General features: G+C 44.4%; 1 protein-coding gene across 1 annotated transcript in view; it reads left to right on the top strand.

Annotated features, from left to right (window-relative positions):
• LOC126178037 (obg-like ATPase 1) overlaps positions 1 to 24,048 on the top strand; it is a 295,876-nt gene that overhangs the window by 52,413 nt on the left and 219,415 nt on the right. The window contains exon 2 of the mRNA XM_049924499.1: positions 8,343 to 8,528. Within this exon, the coding sequence (XP_049780456.1) occupies positions 8,348 to 8,528 (181 nt within the window). The 5' untranslated portion in view covers positions 8,343 to 8,347. The remainder of the gene's footprint in view (positions 1 to 8,342; positions 8,529 to 24,048) is intronic.

Here is a 24,048-nt window from a genome sequence, read left to right as displayed (position 1 = left end):
CGGTGCTATTCCCCAAATAGAGGTACTCACGGTACTCCCTTGATACAGTGGAATATCAAAAGCCCTTTGTCGGTGCCTCGGAGATGGAATGTCCCTATGCCGGACACCCACGTTCTGGTCGTGATCAAACGGGCCCATTTTGCGTTTTTTCTCTATTCTGCGCTCGGCTCTCAGTCGTCTGCCAGTGCAAAGGCCTGAAGCTTCCCTGTCGCGTGACTCACAGAACTTCAGGGCGCCGTGGCTACGCGGCCGATGTCTAACCAACATAGCAGCTAACTGTAACTCCGTAGTAACTTGCTGGGGTATACATTTCTGACGATGAGATGGTAAGCGCTGGGCTCCTTTCGTTTCCCCACATGCGTGCGTTTGTGTACAATGCGTCTGTTACTTAGGTAGAGAGTTCATAGTATCACTTTCAGCCTAAGTATCGAACGTTACACAGTCGAACCGCGCATGAAAAAAATGAAAACTTGAAACTTTGCGTGTGAATTCTGGCCTCTTATATTTTATTACGATGCTCATTTCTCCATCTGTAGGTGGGAGTAAGAAAAGCAGAAGAAAAGTTAGCGACTGGAAGTTCATGAAAAGATCTCGCCGCAACGATAAACACCTTTGTTCTAATAAGTGCCACCCCACATCTCTCATATCCTTGACCCTCTCCCCCCCTGTTTCGTGATAATAATAAAACGAACTGCCCTTGTGTCGACTTTCTGCATGTCCTCCGTCTATCCTCTGTGGTAAGGATATAATTCGGCGCAGCAATACTCCAGAAGGTGGCGGACATTGGTAGTTTAGCCAGTCTCTTTAGTGGTTTTGTTGCATCTATTAAGTGCTCCCATTAAAACACAGTCTTTGGTTCGCCGCCTCCATAACACTTTCTGTGTGATGATTCCCATTTAAGTTATTTGTACTTCTAAACCATAGGTAATTGGTTTAATCGATAATCTTTAAATTCGAGCTATTTATCGTGTAGCAGAACTGTAACGAATTTTTTCCAGTACTCATGTGCTGGACTTTACACTTGTTTTGTTTGGGGCGAATTGTCACTTTTCGCATCATGCAGATCATCTTGTTACAAGGGGCCCGTGCGAACTTCACGTCACCGATGTTATTCATTTTGGTAGCTTGTGTGGGGCACAACTAGGACACCAACATATGTAAGCAGGAATCGTTTTCGACAAAATAGAGTGTGAAAATTTTTGACGTGCTTACATACGTGCGACTTAAAGCGTCCGCAACTGAGCAAGTAAACGTTTAGCTTCATAAGCGCGAGATGTCGGGATCGAATCTCGCTGTCGCCACTGACTTTCATTTTAATTGCAACGAAAGCTTTCTGACATGGAGATGGTCTGACGACGTGCACTATTGAAGTAATACCTCCAAAATGTACTTCATTAATGCAGCCTTGCGACGTTTATTTTTACAGGCAGATGAAGAACCTTTTATAGCTCCTACAAAATTGTTTATAAATCATAGAGAAGAGAGAGAGTTTGTAGAGAATACTGCATAAAAATTCAATCATACACCATTAGTTACGGGTATCAGTGTTCGGTGACACACACACACACACACACACACACACACACACACACACACACAGATATATATATATATATATATATATATATATATATATATATATATATATATTTTATGCCGAGAAACTGTGTGATGACCAAGAACCGTTTATGAATGTAAACCAAGTTTCCAAGTTTGTTGTGCAATAGGCACACCGAAAAGACCATTGACATGAAAAAATTCGGCGTTCATCACATACACTACATGTCGCAATATTACTGTTTTCCTTGTTTTACGATCGGTAGCATCCTGATTTGTGCCGTGACACACAGATTACATACACTCCTGGAAATTGAAATAAGAACACCGTGAATTCATTGTCCCAGGAAGGGGAAACTTTATTGACACATTCCTGGGGTCAGATACATCACATGATCACACTGACAGAACCACAGGCACATAGACACAGGCAACAGAGCATGCACAATGTCGGCACTAGTACAGTGTATATCCACCTTTCGCAGCAATGCAGGCTGCTATTCTCCCATGGAGACGATCGTAGAGATGCTGGATGTAGTCCTGTGGAACGGCTTGCCATGCCATTTCCACCTGGCGCCTCAGTTGGACCAGCGTTCGTGCTGGACGTGCAGACCGCGTGAGACGACGCTTCATCCAGTCCCAAACATGCTCAATGGGGGACAGATCCGGAGATCTTGCTGGTCAGGGTAGTTGACTTACATCTTCTAGAGCACGTTGGGTGGCACGGGATACAAGCGGACGTGCATTGTCCTGTTGGAACAGCAAGTTCCCTTGCCGGTCTAGGAATGGTAGAACGATGGGTTCGATGACGGTTTGGATGTACCGTGCACTATTCAGTGTCCCCTCGACGATCACCAGTGGTGTACGGCCAGTGTAGGAGATCGCTCCCCACACCATGATGCCGGGTGTTGGCCCTGTGTGCCTCTGTCGTATGCAGTCCTGATTGTGGCGCTCACATGCACGGCGCCAAACACGCATACGACCATCATTGGCACCAAGGCAGAAGCGACTCTCATCGCTGAAGACGACACGTCTCCATTCGTCCCTCCATTCACGCCTGTCGCAACACCACCGGAGGCGGGCTGCACGATGTTGGGGCGTGAGCGGAAGACGGCCTAACGGTGTGCGGGACCGTAGCCCAGCTTCATGGAGACGGTTGCGAATGGTCCTCGCCGATACCCCAGGAGCAACAGTGTCCCTAATTTGCTGGGAAGTGGCGGTGCGGTCCCCTACGGCACTGCGTAGGATCCTACGGTCTTGGCGTGCATCCGTGCGTCGCTGCGGTCCGGTCCCAGGTCGACGGGCACGTGCACCTTCCGCCGACCACTGGCGACAACATCGATGTACTGTGGAGACCTCACGCCCCACGTGTTGAGCAATTCGGCGGTACGTCCACCCGGCCTCCCGCATGCCCACTATACGCCCTCGCTCAAAGTCCGTCAACTGCACATACGGTTCACGTCCACGCTGTCGCGGCATGCTACCAGTGTTAAAGACTGCGATGGAGCTCCGTATGCCACGGCAAACTGGCTGACACTGACGGCGGCGGTGCACAAATGCTGCGCAGCTAGCGCCATTCGACGGCCAACACCGCGGTTCCTGGTGTGTCCGTTGTGCCGTGCGTGTGATCATTGCTTGTACAGCCCTCTCGCAGTGTCCGGAGCAAGTATGGTGGGTCTGACACACCGGTGTCAATGTGTTCTTTTTTCCATTTCCAGGAGTGTATTATACTTGTCACTGATGTAAATACAGTAATATGAACAAAATGACTAAGCTGATTTAATAGAATGTTCTCTCCCATCCTTTATTTCCAATCTCTCTGCGAAAAAAATTCTTTTTTTCAGTATAAAGATTATGAAAATCATAAATGGTTCATTAGGTATTGACAATTTGCACAGTTGTTTGAAATATGTGTAGTTAAAAAAAGTAAATACAGTGAGATTCGATCCAGAGACCTCGCACTTCTGATTGGTTGGTTGATTTGGTGGAAAGGACCAAACAGCGAGGTCATCGGTCTCCTCGGATTAGGCAAGGATGAGGAAGGAAGTCGGCCGTGCCCTTTCAGTGGAACCATCCCGGCATTTGCCGCAAGTGATTTAGGGAAATCACGGATAACCTAAAGCAGGATGGCCGGATGCGGGTTTGAACCGCCGCCCTCCCGAATGCGAGTGCAGTGTGCTAAAGACAACGCCACTTCGCTCGGTCCGCGCTTATGAAACTAGGCGCTTACTCGCTACGCTGCGGAGCGCCCAAGTGTTTAGTAATCGTATAAATTACACACATAATTACTCCTGAAAATTTCAAACTCGATTTTCTCGAAAACAGTCGAGAGTTGCGTCTTGCTGTTTACATATGTTAAAATCCTAGTCGTGCCTACGCACCATGTCGGTATGAAGCAGTTCGGTGAGGGGCAGTTTGCGTGGTCCCCTTGTTAGTGTTAATCCAGTATAGTACGGATTCCGCTGTACTCAAGATTCGACAAATTTATTTTTATTTAACTTTGCGGACGGATGCCCTTTCTGTCGCCTCAGTCACCAGTTCCCTGGGGGAAGTCTTGTGCACCACCTGTCCGTGAATCGTATAAACTTTTTTCTGTTTGTGTGACGTATTTTCTGAGGTGGAAATTGGGGGACCAATCCAATATTTGCTTAAACGAGTGTGGGAAACCCTTTGAAAGCCACTCTGTCTTGCTGGTGCACCAACCACGGTCGTTAATCAACCTGACTTGGCCGATCCGGGTCTGGCTCACCTTCCTGTTTCTTAACCGAACGTGCTGCGAATTACTCTTAGCAGTAGCCCTTTCGCGTCATGCACACATATATATCAGTAAGATGCGACGACCGCAGATCCAGTCTTTCCATACGGGTGCACACCAAGCCCAGTCTCTTGCGGGAAACGGTAATGGCGAGTAAGGGGTTCACGGGTAGGTGATGTTACGCTGCGTGTCGGATGGGAAGCGAGCTCGGATGGCCGAGGCGGCTAAAGCGACCGCTCGCGTTAAGCGGGAGATGCGGGTACGAGTCCCGGCAGTGCTCAAATTTTCTGCTGTTGCCATTGAATCACTTCAATGCCCAAATGCGGCTAGTGTAATTTAAAAACGTTGGAATCATGCAGATATCTCGTGACAGTAAAAATCGTTTTGATATTCTGTTGACTTTACTACGGCCAGCGATACCATCATTAAGAGGGCTGCTGACGTTGTCACATAAATCGTTTATATGGATTAAGAACAACGGAGAACATGTAACATTTTCTTGGCGAATCCCATATTCGCTTCCGTTCCATTAAATGATTTCCAGTCAGTTACTACGAACAGTGACCTTCCTGAAAGGAGATAGGCCGGCCGGAGTGGCTGAGCGGTTCTAGGCGCTTCAGTCTGGAACCGCGCGACCGCTACGGCCGCAGGTTCGAATCCTGCCTCGGGCATGGATGTGTGTTTCGTCCTTAGGTTGGTTAGGTTTAAGTAGTTCTAAGTTCTAGGGGACTGGTGACCTCAGATGTTAAGTCCCATAGCGCTCAGAGCAATTTGAACCATTTGAATCTGAAAGGAGATAACGATCCAGTTGCACTACTGAGACTATACTCCATAGGCACGCAATTCGTTTAGAAGATGCTTGTGAGGAACTGTATCAAAAGCCTTTTGGAAATGCATAAAAATGGTATCAGGTTGAGATCCTCTGTCGATAGACTCATTACTTTGTATGAATAAAGAGCCGTTTTCACAAGACCGACATTTTATGAACCCTTTCTGACAGTAGTAGAAATCACCGTCATAATAAACTAAGAAAAATCAGGGCATGCACGAAAAAAAATCGGGTGTTCATTTTTCCTACGTGCTTTTGTAGAATGGAACGCTCGAGAAATCGCCTGAAAGTGGTTATAAGAATCCTCTGCCAAAATTGCAGAGTAATCATGTAGATATAGATGCTTGTAGTTACATTCTTCTAAGATTTATTTCTTATGCCTTTAGAAACAAGCGTCTTCAAGAAACATAAGAGATACAATACTTAGAAGTATCATCACATTTTGATGAACTACAGCCGCGCGCGATTAGCCGAGCGGTCTGGGCGCTGCAGTCATGGACTGTGCGGCTAGTCCCGGCGGAGCTTCGAGTCCTCCCTTGGGCATGGGTGTGTGTGTTTGTCCTTAGGATAATTTAGGTTAAGTAGTGTGTAAGCTTAGGGACTGATGACCTTAGCAGTTAAGTCCCATAAGATTTCACACACTTTTTTGATGAACTATAAGTGAGGCATAACACCAGCGGAAAACTAGTGATAGTAAAGGATTGTTGGATGACTAATCGCTGAATGGATGTCGTACTAGACAGCCAAATTTTAGAGAGTTCGATCTCTGCTCGATGCTATAATTTTTTCTAGTGTTCTGCTGTTTCTTTCACCTCAGGCAGAGCTCTGCGTATATGGAAAATGCCAGTTTGCGTTTGTCACTCTGCTTCAATTTCTTGGTTAAATAGTATGTTTGCACGTAACAGGCAGAATGTGTCATTTCATAGGTTGTGGGAAGGCAGTTTTACCATTCCTGCGGAAGCATTGTGACGTTTAAGAAAACATTTTTAAGGTTCTTTATTGCTTTGTTTACTGTAATAGATGACTGTTGGAGAGAGTGGCGTAGGACGATTGGTACCGGAGGCTTAAGCATAACTGTAACTTAACTGCTAGAAAATACAAGGGTATCGGTGTGTAAGCTTAGGGACTGATGACCTTACCAGTTAAGCACTTTCGAGTGAAAGCGTTGCTTACGCTGCAGCTACAGCAAAATAAATATTTTTGGAAAGCATTGTTAGCAGAAATAAATAGTACCCAGCATTTTGATAAACACTTTGAAATTACCGTAACGCAACATGTAAAATTCGTTGTAGCCCTCTATACAAAAGTGAGATGCAACAGATCCATCTAGTGTCAAGTATTTTCAAGTGTTGAATCAGAAGAAATGCCCAACATTTAAAAGCTGTAAGGTATGCAACCTGTTGGTTATTCTATGCTCATTGTGATGTGATGAATTAGTGTCCAAGGTATTCACAAAAAGTATCACCAATTGAGTAGCAAAAACATTGAGTTTAATCAAACAAGAGGAACAAACTTACATCAGAACGAACTATAGCATTTACAAGGCATTAGAAAATAAGAAAGAAGGAGGTGCAACATGCTGTATGAAGTAACGGGAGAAGTTACTTGACCAGAGACCCGTGCTGTTGTGACAGCAAGATCGAGAAGCGCGAGCTGTTGCATTGTGATGAAACAGCAAAGCATCTTTCGACATTTCTCAAACCGTATCACATGGCGCTTTTTTTATGGGAAGTTTGCCTCGTAGTTTTCAGTATTCGCATGCTCTTTCGCGAGATTAGCATATCAATATAAAATTACATTAACTCCCAGACAGGTAAAGAGTCTGCCAACTCTTGAGAGTAAAAAGAAAATTATTCTTTATAAATGCGTGAAAGTAAAAAATGATAGCTATTGACCTCCCTCTCAAGTATCGACAATAACTTAAAAATCGTGTGAACTGCGCAGCATTGATTCAGCCCAGCTGCTTAACTATCGCCGAATGTCTTGGTCATAACATAGATATATTCTCTCAAGCTGTTACACCTAAATTTCCGCACGTCGGCAGTTTACATGCGAATCTGCATCTCTGCTGATCTACCTATACGCACTGCTAATTGTGATGATTGCTCCATAATTAGGGACCAACTCGAGCTCATCGAACGCCTTACCATCTATCATGGGCGGAACCACGTCTGGTGGTATGAAAATGGGGTTAACTCGGCCAATATAATGACACCCGCAGGCGCGTATATCAGTTGGCCTAAGGCATCGTCTAATGAAGGGAGGTTGGGATGCAAAAGTACAGGCAATATCGACACGTTATTATAGCTATAAGCCCAATTCTTAGGTCTGCCTTGGCCCCACAGCCAAAATACTTACCTCTCTCTCTCCCCCCCCCCTCCTTTTTTTCCGTTTTATTCTGATTAAGCCACGCCTGGCGAGCATTAAATCTTGGGGCGTAAACTTCGGCGGGCAGCCTTCGGCGGCGTTTGCCGCCAACGCAAGCTGAAAAAAAAAGTAGATACGATTTCCGCCACATATGTAAATTTTCAGTGGAAGAACTTGGTGCTCTCCGTCAAGAAATTGTGATTGGCCGTAGTTGCTCTCCATTTATAAGGAATCTGGTTTCTAAATTAGACGTTCGGCGTCGGCAGAGAAGACCAAGCGGGCGGCGCCGTAATTACATTAATACTGTTTCTTTCTCTTTTCCACCCCTTCCTTGTACCTCCTCCCCCCAGCCGACCTTCCCGACCCATTCTTCGGCAATCGGGATTGCAGACTCCGTATCGAAAGGTCCAGCATTACGCCGGCCATTAAATGCCTTCTGGCTCCGGGCACAGAGAACGTACGTACGCGCCCAGATTAAAAGATCTCCGTCCCTCCATCTCCTCGTTATACATTCTCCGGGCGAGGCTGGCGGAAGGAGCAGGTGGATGGATGAATTTGTGTAGGGGGCGGGAGAATGGGCGGCGATCAGCGAAGGGGGCAGGCAGGCCCAGCGCCGGAGCGCGGAGACGAATGGGTCATTGCGCAAGAAAGTATAACTTGCGAGGCGAGCCGAGCCGACGGGGGGCTGTGCAGTCGGCGGTGATGGGCGTGTCCGGTCGAGGAGAGCCGATTGCCCGGGGCCTCGCCGTCCCTCCCGATTAGCATATCCAGCGGACCTGCCCTTCCCTGCGTCCGTGTGTGCTCTCCTACACTGTGTGCGTGCATTTGTTTCAGCATCCATGGCGCCCAAGAAGGTAGAGGAGCCCGAAAGGAAGCCGCTTATTGGCCGCGTGGGCACCAATCTCAAGGTGGGCATCGTCGGCATCCCCAACGTCGGCAAGTCCACCTTCTTCAACGTCCTCACCAAGAGCCAGGCGGCCGCCGAGAACTTCCCGTTCTGCACCATCGATCCCAATGAAAATAAGTATCTCCTCCTTTCAGTTTCTTTTGTAGATATTTTGATGCTGGATTGTAGCGTTGCTGTCTCCGACAATCTAGCTTTCATCGCCGACTTCGACAACGAGGATTGAGACGTTCCGACCATTGGATTTCAGAGATAGATCGTGGCAGATGATGAACAAGGTGGCGCAATGGTAAGACCCAACATTTGCATTCAGGAGGACGACAATTCTAATCCCCCGATTGAACTTTCAGATTTACTTTTTCCGTGTGTTCCTTAAGTCCCGTAAGGTAACTGCCGGGATGATTCCTTTGCAAAGGGCGCAAGCGGATGTACTCCCCATCGCTCCCAAGTACCAATTTACGCTTCATCTCTAATAAAGTCATCGACGAGAAAGTACACATTAATTTTCTGTCCTTTTCAAGGAACTTACCAATGGAATCCTTTAAAACCAATTTTAATGCAGGCAAAGAAAAATACGCAGAAAACTCTCATTGCTTAGCTACATGTCAAGTTTAATGACGAATTCTGCCGATTCCCTTAAAGTTACCCAGTTTTATCGAAATTTCCTGACATGAGAGCTGATTAGCTGACCAGGATTTCAGTTGGGACAATAGTTTCTAGAGAGCAATTATTTCAGCGACTGACAAGCCAGACACGTCTCATGACTCGAATGGAAGCGTCAGTAATCGAATAGCCTTCCTCCTCATAATAAACTGCAAGTTTTGCTACATTGGTATTCTGTGAGTTCCTCTGTGGAGTGCAGGTACTTGGGAGACACATATCAGCACGTATAATCCTTGCATCAACTCGTGAATCGTTCGTAAAAGCTCATTTACTTACTAAGATGACTACCCGAAAATTGGCAAATTGCAAGGGTATGAATCCCTATTCAGTACGAACTTTGTCAGGGAGTTCCATTACAGGGTAAACCCATTGTAGGATGAATTATTCATTCCGCAAACTTTAAACCAATGGGAGAAGCATATCTTAGTGGTCGGAACACATTTGATGAAACGTCACCACGATTTGAAAGTGACAATTTGACATTGCACTGAATCTCTGAGTATGGAACTGTGCTTCGAAATATACATTAGCGGTTAATAAGAACAATATAAAGGAAGGATTATTGGAGTTCAAAGTCCCATCAACGACGAGGTCATTAAAGACATGGCTTAGGATTTGGGAAGAAAATACGCCGTGTCCTGTTCGAAGGAACAATCCCTGCATTTGCCTTACGCGATGCAGGTAAACTAAAAAATTTAAATTGACTTCCTCCCTAATGAGCGCCACCTCGCTAGCTGTAGTATTTTTAATACGGTCGATGGTATTAACCATTTGATATCCCTCACATTCTCAAGTTGCCACGAAAAACATTCTCTATCACAAAAATGAGCACTCAGATATTTTTAACTTTAAAACAGCCAACAATCCCCTGGTGCAAATTATTAAAAGTTTCATTAGAAAGTGCCTGAGAGAAAAAAGAAAGTTACTATCAGAATATCACTCCTCGTACCTTACTAAATTTCTCATTCTTTGGAACCAAATTTGCTGAAGAACTTCGTGCTATAACATTGACGCGATCTGTAGAAGCCTTTAGATCGATCGGTGTCAGTGTGCAGGGGAATAACAGCTGTCCGACAGATTTAGACAAAGAATGCCAACACTTACTTTGTCCCATCTCTTTTTACTTTTTCCATTGTGAAACGTGAATTGCAAAGGGGAGAAGATAACTGATTCAACATCCGGCTCTGGCGCAACAGTGGAACATGTTGTACACTATCGGGGTTGACAGTGCGTCGCCGTTTATTACGGCATGGGTTACGTGCTCGCCGTCCATTTCTCCGCATACGAATGTGCAAAAACATGCTAGATGGCAGTGGCGTATGGAGCGACGTTGCTTGGGACGGGAATGGCATCAATCTAGGTTCTCTTTGCGTGATAATTATTGCCGCATTTTGGTTCGCCGTGGACAAGGGGAGCGGCATCACAGTGAGGGCATTCTCACAAGACATACAGCGCCACATCAAGGCCTTGTGGTGTGAGGTGCTGTTGGGTACAACCATAAATCACAGTTGCCGTGTGTCCAGGGCACTGTGACCATGACATCCAGCAACCCATAGACATACCCTTTCTGCACAGCAGTCCAGACGCCATTTTGCCTTACGCGATGCCGTATGGTGTGGAGTGCTGTTGCGTATAACAATAAATCACAGTTGCTGTGTCCAGGGCATTGTGACCATGACCTACGTGAATGACATCCTGCAGCCCACAGCCATACTCTTTCTGCACAGTAGTCCAGACGCCATTTTTCAGCAAGACACTGCACGAACGCATGTTGCTGCACGGACACGTGCCTTCTTGGTGTCACAGAATGTCAGACTTTTGCCCTGGCTCGCCGTATCACCAGACATGTCGCCAATGGGAAATGTGTGGGATATGGTGAAATGACAGGTGTAACACTGTGACACAGTATCAAATACCACAGATGAACTTTGGAAACACGTGACTGCAGCATGGGTGGGTATATCACAGGATACCCTTCGCGTCTTATACGCGTCGATACTATCACGCATGGAACAAGTTATAAGGGCCCGTGGCACACCGTGTGCCTTCGAGGCAACAACTCACACGTTGAACCGAGATGTCTCAAATGCAAATCACTTCTGCAGAACATCCTAATATACATTTGCTGTGAATATGAACGCCCTATCCCTAGTCGTTCAAGGTGTTCCGTTTTTTTGAACATGAGTGTATAATAATAAGTTATTGTCTCAAAAGCACGCCAAGACATCGTGTTATCGACACGTTGAAACATTTCACAACACACTTCAGCCTGAAGGACTCAAGTTTCTTGAACGTTTGGTCTCTTGCTAAATTCAAAAAATTAGTTGTTTACAAGACAGGACTAACTGGTTGTTGAAATACCTTTGGAAATCCCACAAGATACTGTGTACCCGCCGTCCGATGTGGCCGTGCGGTTCTAGGCGCTGCTGCTACGATCGCAGGTTCGAATCCTGCCTCGGCATGGATGTGTGTGATGTCCTTAGGTTAGTTAGGTTTAAAGTAGTTCTAAGTCTAGGGGACTGATGACCTTAGATGTTAAGTCCCATAGTGCTCAGAGCCATTTGAATTGTGCACCCAAAATAAATAATTGTGCATATAGTCATTATTTCTTCATGAATTTAATACTGATGGTGTTAGAAGATAGTAACACAGTGTTCAAACATCCACTACAGAGAGTTTGTACATCAACAACAACAACAACAGCAACACATTGTTTTCAGGTATGAGGAGCAGGATGTGGGTAATCATCGTAGCAAATGAGTATGGTATTAATAGCTGTTCTACACTGAAGTGACAAATGGCACGGTATGCTCATATACAGATGGCGGTAGTATCGCGCACACTAGGTATAAAAGAACAGTGCATTGGCGGAGCTGTCATTTGTACTCAGGTGATTCATGTGAAAAGGTTTCCCACGTGATTATGGCTGCACGACTGGAATTAACAGACTCCGAACTCGGGATGGTAGTTGGAGGGAGACGCATGGGGCTTTCCATTTCGAGAACATTCAGTATTTCGCTATCCACAGTGTCAAGAGTGTGACGAAAATACCAAATTTCAGTCATCACCTCTCACCATGGACAACGCAGTGGCCGCCGGCCTTCAGTTAACGACATAGGGCAGCGGCGTTTCGGTCAGTGCTCACAGACAAGCAACAGTGCGTGAAATAACCGCAGATATCAATGTGGGACATACGATGAACGTATCCTTTAGGACAGTGCGGCGAAATTTGGCGTTAATGGGCTGTGGCAGCGGTCAACCAACGCAAGTGCCTTTGCTAACAGCACGATATTGTCTGCAGTGCCTCTCCTGGAGTTGTGACCATATCGGTTGGACCCTAGACGACTGGGAAACTGTGGCCCATCGGATGAGTCACGATTTAAGTTTGTAAGAACTGACGGTAGGGACAGTGTGTGGCGTAGATCCCATGCAGCCGTCGGCCCAAGTTGTCAGCTATGCACTGTGCATGCTTGTGGTGGCTCGTTAATGGTGTGAGCAGTGGTTACGTGAAATGGGCTGGGTCCTGTGGCCCAGTTGAAGCAATCATTGACAGGAAATGACCGCGTTCGGCTACTTGGAGACCATTTGCAACCATCCATGGACTTCGTGTTCCCAAACGACGATGAAACTTTGTGGATGACAATGCGCCATTTCACCGGGCCAAAATTGTTCGCGATTGGTTGAAGAACGTTCTGGAGAATTCGAGAAAATGATTTAGCCCCGAGATCGCCCGGCACGAATCCCACTGAACATTTATGGGACATTCGAGAGGTCAGTTCATGTACAAAAACCTGCCCCGGCAACGCTTTGGTGATAATGGATGGCTATACTGGCAGCGGGGCTCAATATTTGTGCAAGGGACTTCCAGCGACTTGTGTCCAAGCCACGTCGAGTTGCTGCAGAACGTGGGGCAAGAAGAGGTCCTACTCTATATTAGGAGGTATTCCATGACTTTTGGCACCTCAGTTTACATTCATTTCAAAGAATATAAATAAATACATTAATTTATTAAGTTAAAAAAATAAGAAATAAGTACATCTGAATTTGGACACCTGACTGGGCAGTTTTTGGATGGCGAAAAGGAAGTCGTAAGAATGTAAAAATGAAACAGAAGCTTTGAGTCCACTTTACGAAACTCAAAGGTACTAATGTGTTTACGGAATTCATTCTACGCCCCACCAGTGAATAAAGTGTTCACTTAATGATGTACAGCTTTAACTGTCCATTTCTTTTACCTACTTAATGCTCAAATCGCTTTTCTTTTTCTCGTAGGTAGTCAGAACATACGGTTGCACATGTCAGCTCTTTTGCTTTCGAAGCAGTTGTTTATGGTGATAATGTGAATAACGGGCTTAAAAGTTCTATCGATTATGGAAATCACAAATATGCTTGCTCTGGTGTCAAATTTCCATGTGTTGGAGTTTGTTAATTGATTATTTGTCTGGCGAAGCACATGGTCGTTGAACGACCAAGAACATACTAGTCTTTGCGGGGAACGTACATATTGGATATATTCTATCTCTTTATTCAGCTCACTGCGTGTATTCGATTTCTCAGTAATGATTTTAAACGTTTGAAAATCTTCCAACCCACCTTGGACTGTGTTACGAAAGTGCGTCCTCGAGATTTGGAATAGAAACATACTCTCAAAAAAGGAACGGTCTGATGTATCTACGTCTTAGTACTGGCACTTTCTACAAGATCATAAATCACGTATTGATGTAGATAAATAAATTTATTTTGCATTCTGGTGGCGACAACATTGATGGAAACTCCGAACGTGAACAGATGATGTACACTGGTGTGCAAACCTTAAGGACGAAAGTAACTTTCGCATGATATGTCACTGCAAAGTATCATAGTTTGATAAAAATTGAATAGTATATGCTGTAGAAAGAACTGCTACAATGTAATACAGAAGGTAACGAAAAGAAGTACGCAATGAGACGAACAGAAATGACACTTTTATTCAAAGTCGGTGGTTCTTGGCGCTTCAGCCTGGAGCCGCGCGACCGGTACGGTCACAGGTTCGAATCCTGCCTCGGGCATGGATGTGCGTGCTGTCCTTAGGTTAGTTACGTTTAAGTAGTTCTAAGTTCTAGGGGACTGATGACCTCAGATGTTAAGTCCCATAGTGCTCAGAGCCATATTCAAAGTCGAGAAATAGACTGTATTGACCGCGACTTGTGATGGCTCCTGGACATTACAAAAGACGGGATATGGTTCTTGACAGGTTGTGAGATCTCCACGGACAGCTGTACATGCTTTGCAACGTGCTCCTTTGCTAGCCTCAAGGTTGGTAAGGAGTTCTTGGGATAGGCCGTTCCATTCCTTCATCAGGGCAGTAGACAACTGCTGGATGGTCGTTGATACATGTGCTCGATGGGATTTGAGTTGGGGCAACGGGCAAGCCAGTCCATTCGTGAACATCCTCTCGTTCCAAGAGCTCTCCCACCTGCGCTGTTCGATGCGGTCCCACAATTTAATCCATAAAAATGAAGTCAGAGTCGAATTCACCCCAGAAAACACGCACAGGGAAGGAGTACAGTGCCATAATAACGCCGACAAGTGAATGTACCGTGTTCAAAGTTTTGTAGGTAAGTACGCCCAAGCAACAATATGCCTCTCTACACCATAACTCCTGAGCCACCAAAACGATCATGTTCGACAGTGTTTCTGGGTGCACTACGTGTTCCCACCTCTCACCACATGAGAATACATCCAGAATCAGTACTCGCACTGAACCTGCTTTCATCCGAGAAGAGCACCCGATCCCACTCCTCGTTCGTCCAATCCCTGTGCTGTAGGCGTTATCGAGAACAGTGCCGCCGGTGGGCGGGTGCCAACAGAACGTAACGGAGTCGTGGTCGGGCAGAGAGACCACCCCCTTGCGGTCGCCGTTCCACTGTAGAGCGTGAGATTGCAAGCCTTGCAGTCCTGTTAAACGTGGTCCCCTTCTTGCCTGTTGCACAACGTTGCGCTCATCTGCTGCTGTAGTTGGCCATAGTCATCCATCATCTCTCCGAGCAGCAGTGCCTGTGGTTCGGAACATTCCCCATGCACATGAAACAATGCTGTAAACAATACCAAATTCCTGGACTACATTCTCCGCAGTTCGTCCTCCTTCCGGTTTCCGATGAGTCCTTTCCGTCTGAAGTCATCCAGATGTTGTCTCCGGGCCATGTTGCAATGGAGTACGCCATCACAGTGCACCGTAACTATTCGCCGACTGACTGACTACCTGTATTTTCCCGTTTCTTCGACTGCCTCGTGTTGTGTGTCGAGCCCCATTAGGCGCTATAGTCACGCTGACCTCACGCCAGCTTCCGTGTACGACTGGGAGATCTCTAGCAACCTGGTCTTGCACTTTCATTCATTTCCACCATGTAGTTATTATGTTGCTTTATCTATCTCGTCCTTAAGCTTTACAGAACAGTGTTGCTTGGATATATGCATAACAACCTTGTGACGAAGGTAGCAGCTGAATCAGGTTAATAGTTTCTATGACGACGACGACGACGACGACGACGACTACCACCACCACCACCACCACCACCACCACCACCCTCTTTCATATTACGTTCACTGTTGGGTAAAGGCATTTTTTTAATCGAGAGCAGTTTCGTGGCAACGTGTCCCACTCGGCAGCATTTAGTTCTCTTTACGGTCATAATTATACCTTCCATTCAGTCTGTTCATTGATCCATTTGTGTGGTTTTCTGTCTCTCCTAGTAATCGCCAAAATTCGCGTCTCCGTTGCTTGCTAAACTACCTTCGATTTTTGAATGATTTTCGCATTGTCTGGGCTGATTTATAAATTAGAGAAAGAAAACACTCAGCTCTTCATACATATGTTATTCATTTGCGAAATAAATATAATTAACGAACGCATAGTATTTACGACTCAGTATTGCATTCTTGATGTGAAGAAATGTTTCGAGAAGGGTGTCTTGAAGATTCTGAGATGCAAAGGTCCAAAAGCATTGTTTTAGTGGAGCTGTCAACATGTGATTCTATGAAGCTTGATCTTGTATTGTGAATGTGATTCCGCCACGTCATTTTCGTAAATATTTACAAGATTTATGCAGCGTCATGTCGCAAATTAAACTACTACTGCTATACGGTGAGCGACAACAGAAAAACTCAAACGGCAACTTGCCGAACGTAATCACGCTTGTTCGTCATCATTAAAAAAAGAAAAAAAGAGTGCTGTAGGAAACTGTTCCCCCTTATTTTTTTAGTAATGGTCTGTTATTGTCTTATTACGGTAACAAAAAGTCCGCCATTTGAAAATACTCGGTAAATTCATAATTAGCTTTGTTGTTTTGTAAGGTTGTTGCATTAATTTGTTCTGAAAGCGGTGCTGATATTCAAGACCATAAAAGTGGGTTAAAAGCTGTGAGCTATCTGAGGAAGTTAACCTTGCATTACTGCGCAACTGTTTCACCACGTATCCAGTCTAGCATACCAAATTCCCAACTAGACTAACATTAATTATAATCTTTTAGTACTCATCTTACGATAACCGGTGATTTTTATATATATATATATATATATATATATATATAAGACAATTTAAATGAAAAGAAATAAATCAGTTTATATTTGGACATTTATTTTAACATTGATCATTGTTCCGTTATAATTTCAGCATATCAAAATTGATTCATAACTAAACTGGTGCCTTATTTAGGATTGTGTAAATGTGAGTTTTTAATCTTACGGAACACATCAAATAGGGAGTCAAGATTGGGAGACTGCATACAACACTGCATTCATAAAATAACACACGAAGAACGTTGAAACATATGCAAGAGGAAATTAACCACGACCAACCGATTCAATTTTCACCCAAAGAACTTACGTTCGTAGCGCAATCCTGTCCGTCATGAAATTACCACACACTGGTATACTAAATTCATACTAACTCTCTGTGAAATCTTCCCGAAAAGAATAGCTGAGGGCTACTTTGATGCTTACACCACATGCTTCACGTGGTCAACTTGGTTTACACAAAGAGTGTGACTCCACAATAATTTTGATAATTAAAATAAATTACATCGAAACGCAATTTACAAAAGAAAAACCTCGAACTGGTTACTATCGTCTTATTATTAACCTGATGGGTCAAACAATTGTATAAGCACATGGTACTGGTCTCCAACGTACACCCCACGTGGGTTGAACATAAAGAAAAGTTGCTATATTGAAAAATATTGTCAAGACGAGACGTTATAATCTCACGCACATTCGCATTTAAGATTGATGATCTTAGAGTTACTGATCAACACGTGGTTCCACTTTACTCACAAAGTAGTGACAAAGCAACTACCGGAAGACATTCTGAACTTCACAATCGAATTACACTGCGTTGCAATTTAAGATAACATTAGATATTTTAGAGCTAAACCTGAAATAAAGGTGATTAAATTTTCAGTTAGGCTGAACTTAAGAAATCCATTGTCCTACGGACTTAGCAGACACGCGCTTAGCCGGAGATCTTACCACTTCAGACGCTTGCCGCAGACAACTGACCTGGGCTCCTACCGAGCGTGCTTAACAGATACAAACGGAAGTGACCAGAGAGGCAGCTTCCTATACCAACATGACAAGGGACGGACAGGACCATACTAAGAATAGAAACCTCTCTGCTTTTAGAAAGCGTAGCTACATGTTCCGACGTTGGTTATACTGTTCTCTAGGAGACAGGCTTGTCTGCTACCATCAAGCATGCAACTAGAAGTACATTTGCTTATTCATCCTCTCACACAGAAGGGAAGGGGGGTGACAGTATCTTATCATATACAGTATATAAAAGAAAGCGGATGTAGGTTCCGTATGAGACTGTGTGACATGAATTACATATAAACTGTGTTTTAAAGTGTAGTAGTGTGACAGATCGTTCTTGTTTATGTGTAAAAGTAACATGTTTCACTGCTCAGTCTCCTCCCAGATAGTCAGAAACACCACAATAAATTTAGAAGAGAAATCTATGCCGTAAATGACAACAGATTTAAGAAATTAACATGAAAGGAATCCAACAGAGACCTTTCAGTTTTGCCGGCCGAAGTGGCCGTGCGGTTAAAGGCGCTGCAGTCTGGAACCGCAAGACCGCTACGGTCGCAGGTTCGAATCCTGCCTCGGGCATGGATGTTTGTGATTTCCTTAGGTTAGTTAGGTTTAACTAGTTCTAAGTTCTAGGGGACTAATGACCTCAGCAGTTGAGTCCCATAGTGCTCAGAGCCATTTGAACCATTTGAACCTTTCAGTTTTACCGTCGAGTGTACACCGGCTGTGAAAGATATTCCTCTTAATTTACATTAAGCTTCATTAATGGTATCGACCAAATATTAATCAAAATTTACCGCTCGGACAAAAATTAATTTAGTGATCACACAGAATTTATCGTCGCTGTATTTCAATTTGTACAAGATCGCAATTAAATCGTCGCCAGAGTGGTGAACGGCGTCATTACTGCTCAAATTAGTGTCCAACAGACACTGTACTCAGTACCTAGTCCGTCCTCTAATTTGCAGAGTAATTGCCACAGGTAAATAGTTCCTTGAAGTAGGTAGGAGTAGGTTTCTCCTAGAGTTAAATCTTCGGTTACCGGACTCGTTGCCGCTAATTTTATCTGACAACGCCTCATTGGCTGATTTAGTTTCTCGTTGTATTTGTGAGGATGGGTTTTATCATTTTATCTAAGTTTTAGCGCATGTCTTGTGTCCCTCTGTGTCCTCCATCCTAGTGCTCTTAGGGTGGAGATTTTAATGTGTAGTAGAGCGGCTGGCTTCTCCTTTTTATTCTCATGGTCAGCCAGCCATGGTAATCTGTTATGTCGTTTTAATCTCTTCTACCTGTTTCTTGCGTTTCTATGGTTTCCTTCTCCCCTCTTTTCCATTTAAGTGTGTGTTGCCCTTCCGTCGTTCTTGTTGTTTTTTCCTTTCTCTCCATTTTGTGTTGTCAGTCTTGGTTGTTTGATTCTCATTCTTGTGGCATTGTTTTATTCGGAACAAGGGACCGTTGACCTAGCACTTTGTGGTGCCTTCTCGCCTCATTTAAACCAACCAACCAACACACACACACAAACACACACACACACACACACACACACACACACACACACACACACACACCACAATCAAAACTTGGAACTAAAACAATAAAAAGAACGGTCCTCCGTATCTTATCTGTAGTCCAGTGGCCATGTATGATGTGTGTGCGCTCTACGACCGCTTACTCTTACTCCTGTGGCGAGCACTATGACTTGTCACCAAGTACACATGGGTTTCATGCAGTTAGCTCAGACGAATTGGATGATGACCTTCATGGCCGTCAAACCAGTGTAGCACGGTTCAGGCGTTGTGGCACACAGTTATCTCACTGGAAGATACCACTCTTGTCGGGAAAGACATCAAGCATGAAGGGAAGCAGGTGGTGTGCAGTAATGTTCTCTTAGTCCACGGATGGCACGGTGCCCTCATCTGCCGCAGTTACTGACACAGATCCGCTGAAGCTCAGATGAATGCATCCCCTTCAACATAATACTGACACCACCGGCGAGCGTCCGTTGTGTGGTGCATGTTTCGAACATCCCTTCGCCAGATCACCACGTATTCGGGCACGACCCGTCGTTTTGTTGTAGCAAGAAACGCGAGACATCCGACCAGGCGAGACATTTCCATTCATTCACGGTCTAGTCTCGATTATCCTGTGCCAACTGCAATCGTAATTGACGATGCCTGTCGTTAGGTCAGCACTGGGGCACACAGTGCCCGTTTGCTACAGAGCCCCGTATTCAACTGCATGACCTGAACTGAACATTGTTGTGTCATTAGTTCTGCCGCAGATCGCCGCCTATCCTGCTTTGCAGAGCCGGCAAGCCTCCGACGTCCACGTTCTGTGATGAGGTCGAGTTCGAACTCCTTTTCGGTTACGCGTAGTGTCACCGTCCTTCAACCGCTTTCCATAAATACTGACGGCAGTAGCAAGCGAAGAACTGACCATCACCGCAGTTTCCGAGATGCTCGTTCCCAGGCGCTGGGCCATAACACTCTGTCATTTTTCAAAGTCGGTTATGTCAGTGGATTTCTCCATTTGCGGCCTATATCGTCAATAAAAAGATTCCGCAGTCGTCTCTGCCCTTACTGCGTCACGCTCTCGCAACGCCATACGGCATTCAGTATTGCGGTGGGCAGTGTATGTACGTAGCAAGTGAGACGGCGCATTGGAGTCGCATTCGGGAGCATCATCCAGACTTACCTTTTCCGTGGTTTGCCTGGATAGCTGAAGGAAAATGCGGGGGATGGTTTATTTGAAGGAAACACGTCCGACTTGCTGCCGAACCCATCCATAACCATAACTTGTGCGCCGTCATTGATGACTTCGACGTCGACAGGAGATAAATTCCTGATGTTCCCTTCCTCCCTTCTTTGTATGTCTTCCTTCATTGTGCATAATGGTTTTAAATTATCCTTCACGAGTCAAGTATCATTCCATTGAAATCGATTCGTTACACACTTTTGAACCACTGTCTTGTGATTTAACTAGTGTTGTGACTTGCCTTAATTTGCTTTTCGCTGTCGAGAATTTTGTTTCTGTTCAATTCACGTCATAATTTGAACAACAGCATGGTACTTTTTGATGTCATCTTCTTGTGTCACATTTGTAGAGGGATTCGACACTGTTAATCGGCATCCTACGAGAAATTAAAAAAAAATCTACTTGTTTTCTCAGTCATTTGCTTTATTCACAATCTGTACTAATTCCTCTAGTTTTATCGTTTGTTAGATTAACTTTTCATTTAGCATTATCTATGCATTTGAATCAGTTGTCACTTATTTTATTCGTTTGCGAACGAGTGTTGAAATTGTTTCATCTCGTTTCTTTGAACTAACCCTTCCTTATTAGTTCGGTGTATCCTTTTTTGTTTTCGAAATTTTTATTCAGGGAATCATCGGAGCTATCTCCTTTAACGACCACTGAATGGGGTCTAATGAAGCGACGTCGTAAGTGAAGGATAACTGCTACTAAACTGTTGCTTTCAATTATGTTCGATTTGGCATGCCGTATGCACAGTTTTCACGGTATATTACAACGCTGCTCGGTGAAACCTATGTGATATTGATCTCTCAAGATCCTCTATTATGATAATGTTTTAACTTATTAATAATATTTTTTGCATATATATTTGCAGACAGGTTTTTGCTATTACAGCCACGAATGTCTTCCTTTTCCAGCGTTAAATTATCTTTCATTTAGGTTAAAATTGTATTTGGCATTCAAAAGAGCGATACTTACGATATTTTCTCGTCCATCGTACTCAAGCCATTAGTCATTTACGGACATAGCTACAAAAATTACATTTACTTTATTTTCCTCTCCTCCTCCTCCTCCTCACTGCTTTTGTCTCTTTTACCTTTTACCCTTTCCCACTCCTCTCTCTCTCTCTCTCTCTCTCTCTCTCTCTCTCTCTCTCTCTCTCTCTCGCGCGCGCGCGCCCCCCTCCCCTTCCCCCTTCCTTTCTTTTTAGTAGTATACCTTTGTCAGACTGGTTCTTTAATTGAGATTTTCACTCTGCAGCGGAGTGTGCGCTGATACGAAACTTCCTGGCAGATTAAAACTGTGTGCCGGACCGAGACTCGAACTCGGGACCTTTGCCTTTCGCGGGCAAGTGCTCTGGCAGAAGTAAAGCTCTGAGGACGGGGCGTGAGTCGTGCTTGGGTAGCTCAGTTAGTAGAGCACTTGCCCGCGAAAGGCAAAGGTCCCGAGTTCGAGTCTCGGTCCGGCACACAGTTTTAATCTGCCTGGTTCTTTAATTGTTTGATCCAACAATCCATTTGTTGTCACAGCGGCTACGAAGGGAGATTGAGTTTACTGTTTGGAATCGAAGTGGTGACTGAAGCAATATGATATGCATGTTTTTTTTTCTGTAATGACAAGGGCGGGTGGTGGTGGTGGTGGTGGTGGTGGTGGTGGTGGATGCAATGATAACAGTTAGTGTGTACTACGTGTTGAGAGAGCTTTTGTAGATTATAACAATATATTCAGAGAGCTTGCGGTAGTCATTTCTTCATAGAGACACAGTAACTACTCAGAATAACTCGTTGCACCCGAAAGTGCATCCTACACATCATGTTTGTCCGATATTCATACATTCTGCTCACTACCCCCATTTCATCCACATGAAATGACCTACTAATATAGATATAACATAACTCTTTACACTGTCTATATTGGCGTCTTCAGTCTGTTAAATTATAAAAATATTTAATGCTATCGTTATGTTGATAAGTTATACATTAAGACTGTTTCAGTATGTCATGATTATGCAGACGTATCGCGAAGTGACTGAATAGGTTTTATTAATGTGCGGTAAATGTGTTTTATAACATATTGCGGGGATTTCCAATCATAAAGAGAAAATGTTGTTCTTACAAATGATTAATGTGTTCTCTGATGATTCTAGACATATGGAGCGTGTCATAAAGTTCATCTCACACCTAACGTAGGAGATCACGTCAATCTATTAGATAGCATTGTTGTGGCGAACGCTTCAATTCCGATACGACTGCTAGTAACTGTGGCACGAACACCGAGTACCTCACAAAAAAACGTTGTTTAGTCTCATGAGTATAGAGGTCGTAGCACGAATGCCTGATTCTTATTGTGATCACAATAGGTTCATTGGTTTCTCATCGTCGTTATTAGGAATTCAAGAAGTTGGGGATGAAAGTGAAATGAGGTACTACTGTTGGTGGATGAAGTCTATAGTTTATATTTCTAGCTAAGGCAAGAGTCAGTTTTCATTCTGTCCAAGTAGGATACACGTGTCCTGTAATCGTCCGTTCCACGAAGCAAAAAAGAGATCCTAGACTTTTGTTTTCAGATCACTACGAACACATTAAAATTTGGTGGGTCGCGGAAGCGGTGCTTGATAGTTAAGGGTTTTTTCCTTTGGATTAGCACATTGAGTCTATTTATGTTCACATTAACAAGGAATGTATTATCATTTAAAGCAGTTTTCTCACTCAAACCGCTCTCATCCATCATGCGCAGTTGCAGTTGGGTTGCATATTCAAAGCGACTCATTGTGTAGTCGGCTTTAGCAATTGGCAGCAGATGCTATTGACACGTTTCCTGCTTCAACATTTTCAGCATGATCTTCCTAACAGACGGTTGCAGTATGATCAACTCGCTGCTCGCATTGTATGTCTGTTGTGTAAGACTTCATACGCAACAGTAAGGAGAGGTGGGCTACAGAACGGCGCAGAAACTGTCGTCGTAGGAAAGCTGGACAGGGGCAGAAATGTTCAGCGTGCGAGTTAACATAATAAACAGAAGATTGACTTTCTCCAAACATACAAAGATTCATGAAAATTACTGCAGCAAGAATTAGAATCCAGCTCATACAACAGCAACTATGATGGGGCTCACTGTGATAGTTTAGGGTTTTTTTCCTTTGGATTAGCACATTGAGTCTATTTATGTTCACATTAACAAGGAATGTATTATCATTTAAAACAGTCAAACGATGGTGTAGCAGTGAGGTGCCAGTGGGCTGAGTGGCTGCCGCCAGTTGTCCATGTCGCGCGGTGGTATCGACAGTTGGAGGCGTGGCTCAGCGGGTGCACACCACTGGGTCCGCCAGTAGCCCGCGATCGCTGTCGGCGTCTAATGCAAACTTACAATTCCTTTACCAACTGTAGAACGACAGTGGGGTGATATCGATACGTGATACCACAATGTCGATTTTTGTGGGCTACGAAGGAACCACGCTCACATTCACTGTAAACTGTGCATACCACGACCGAATATACTGGGTGATCAAAAAGTCAGTATAAATTTGAAAACTTAATAAACCACGGAATAATGTAGATAGAGGGATAAAAATTGACACACATGCTTGGAATGACATGGGGTTTTATTAGAACCACCCCATATTGCTAGACGCGTCAAAGATCTCTTGCGCGC

Source organism: Schistocerca cancellata, chromosome 1 (assembly GCF_023864275.1).
Source record: "Schistocerca cancellata isolate TAMUIC-IGC-003103 chromosome 1, iqSchCanc2.1, whole genome shotgun sequence".
Taxonomy (NCBI): domain Eukaryota; kingdom Metazoa; phylum Arthropoda; class Insecta; order Orthoptera; family Acrididae; genus Schistocerca; species Schistocerca cancellata.
This window is presented reverse-complemented; position numbering and strand designations above follow the sequence as displayed.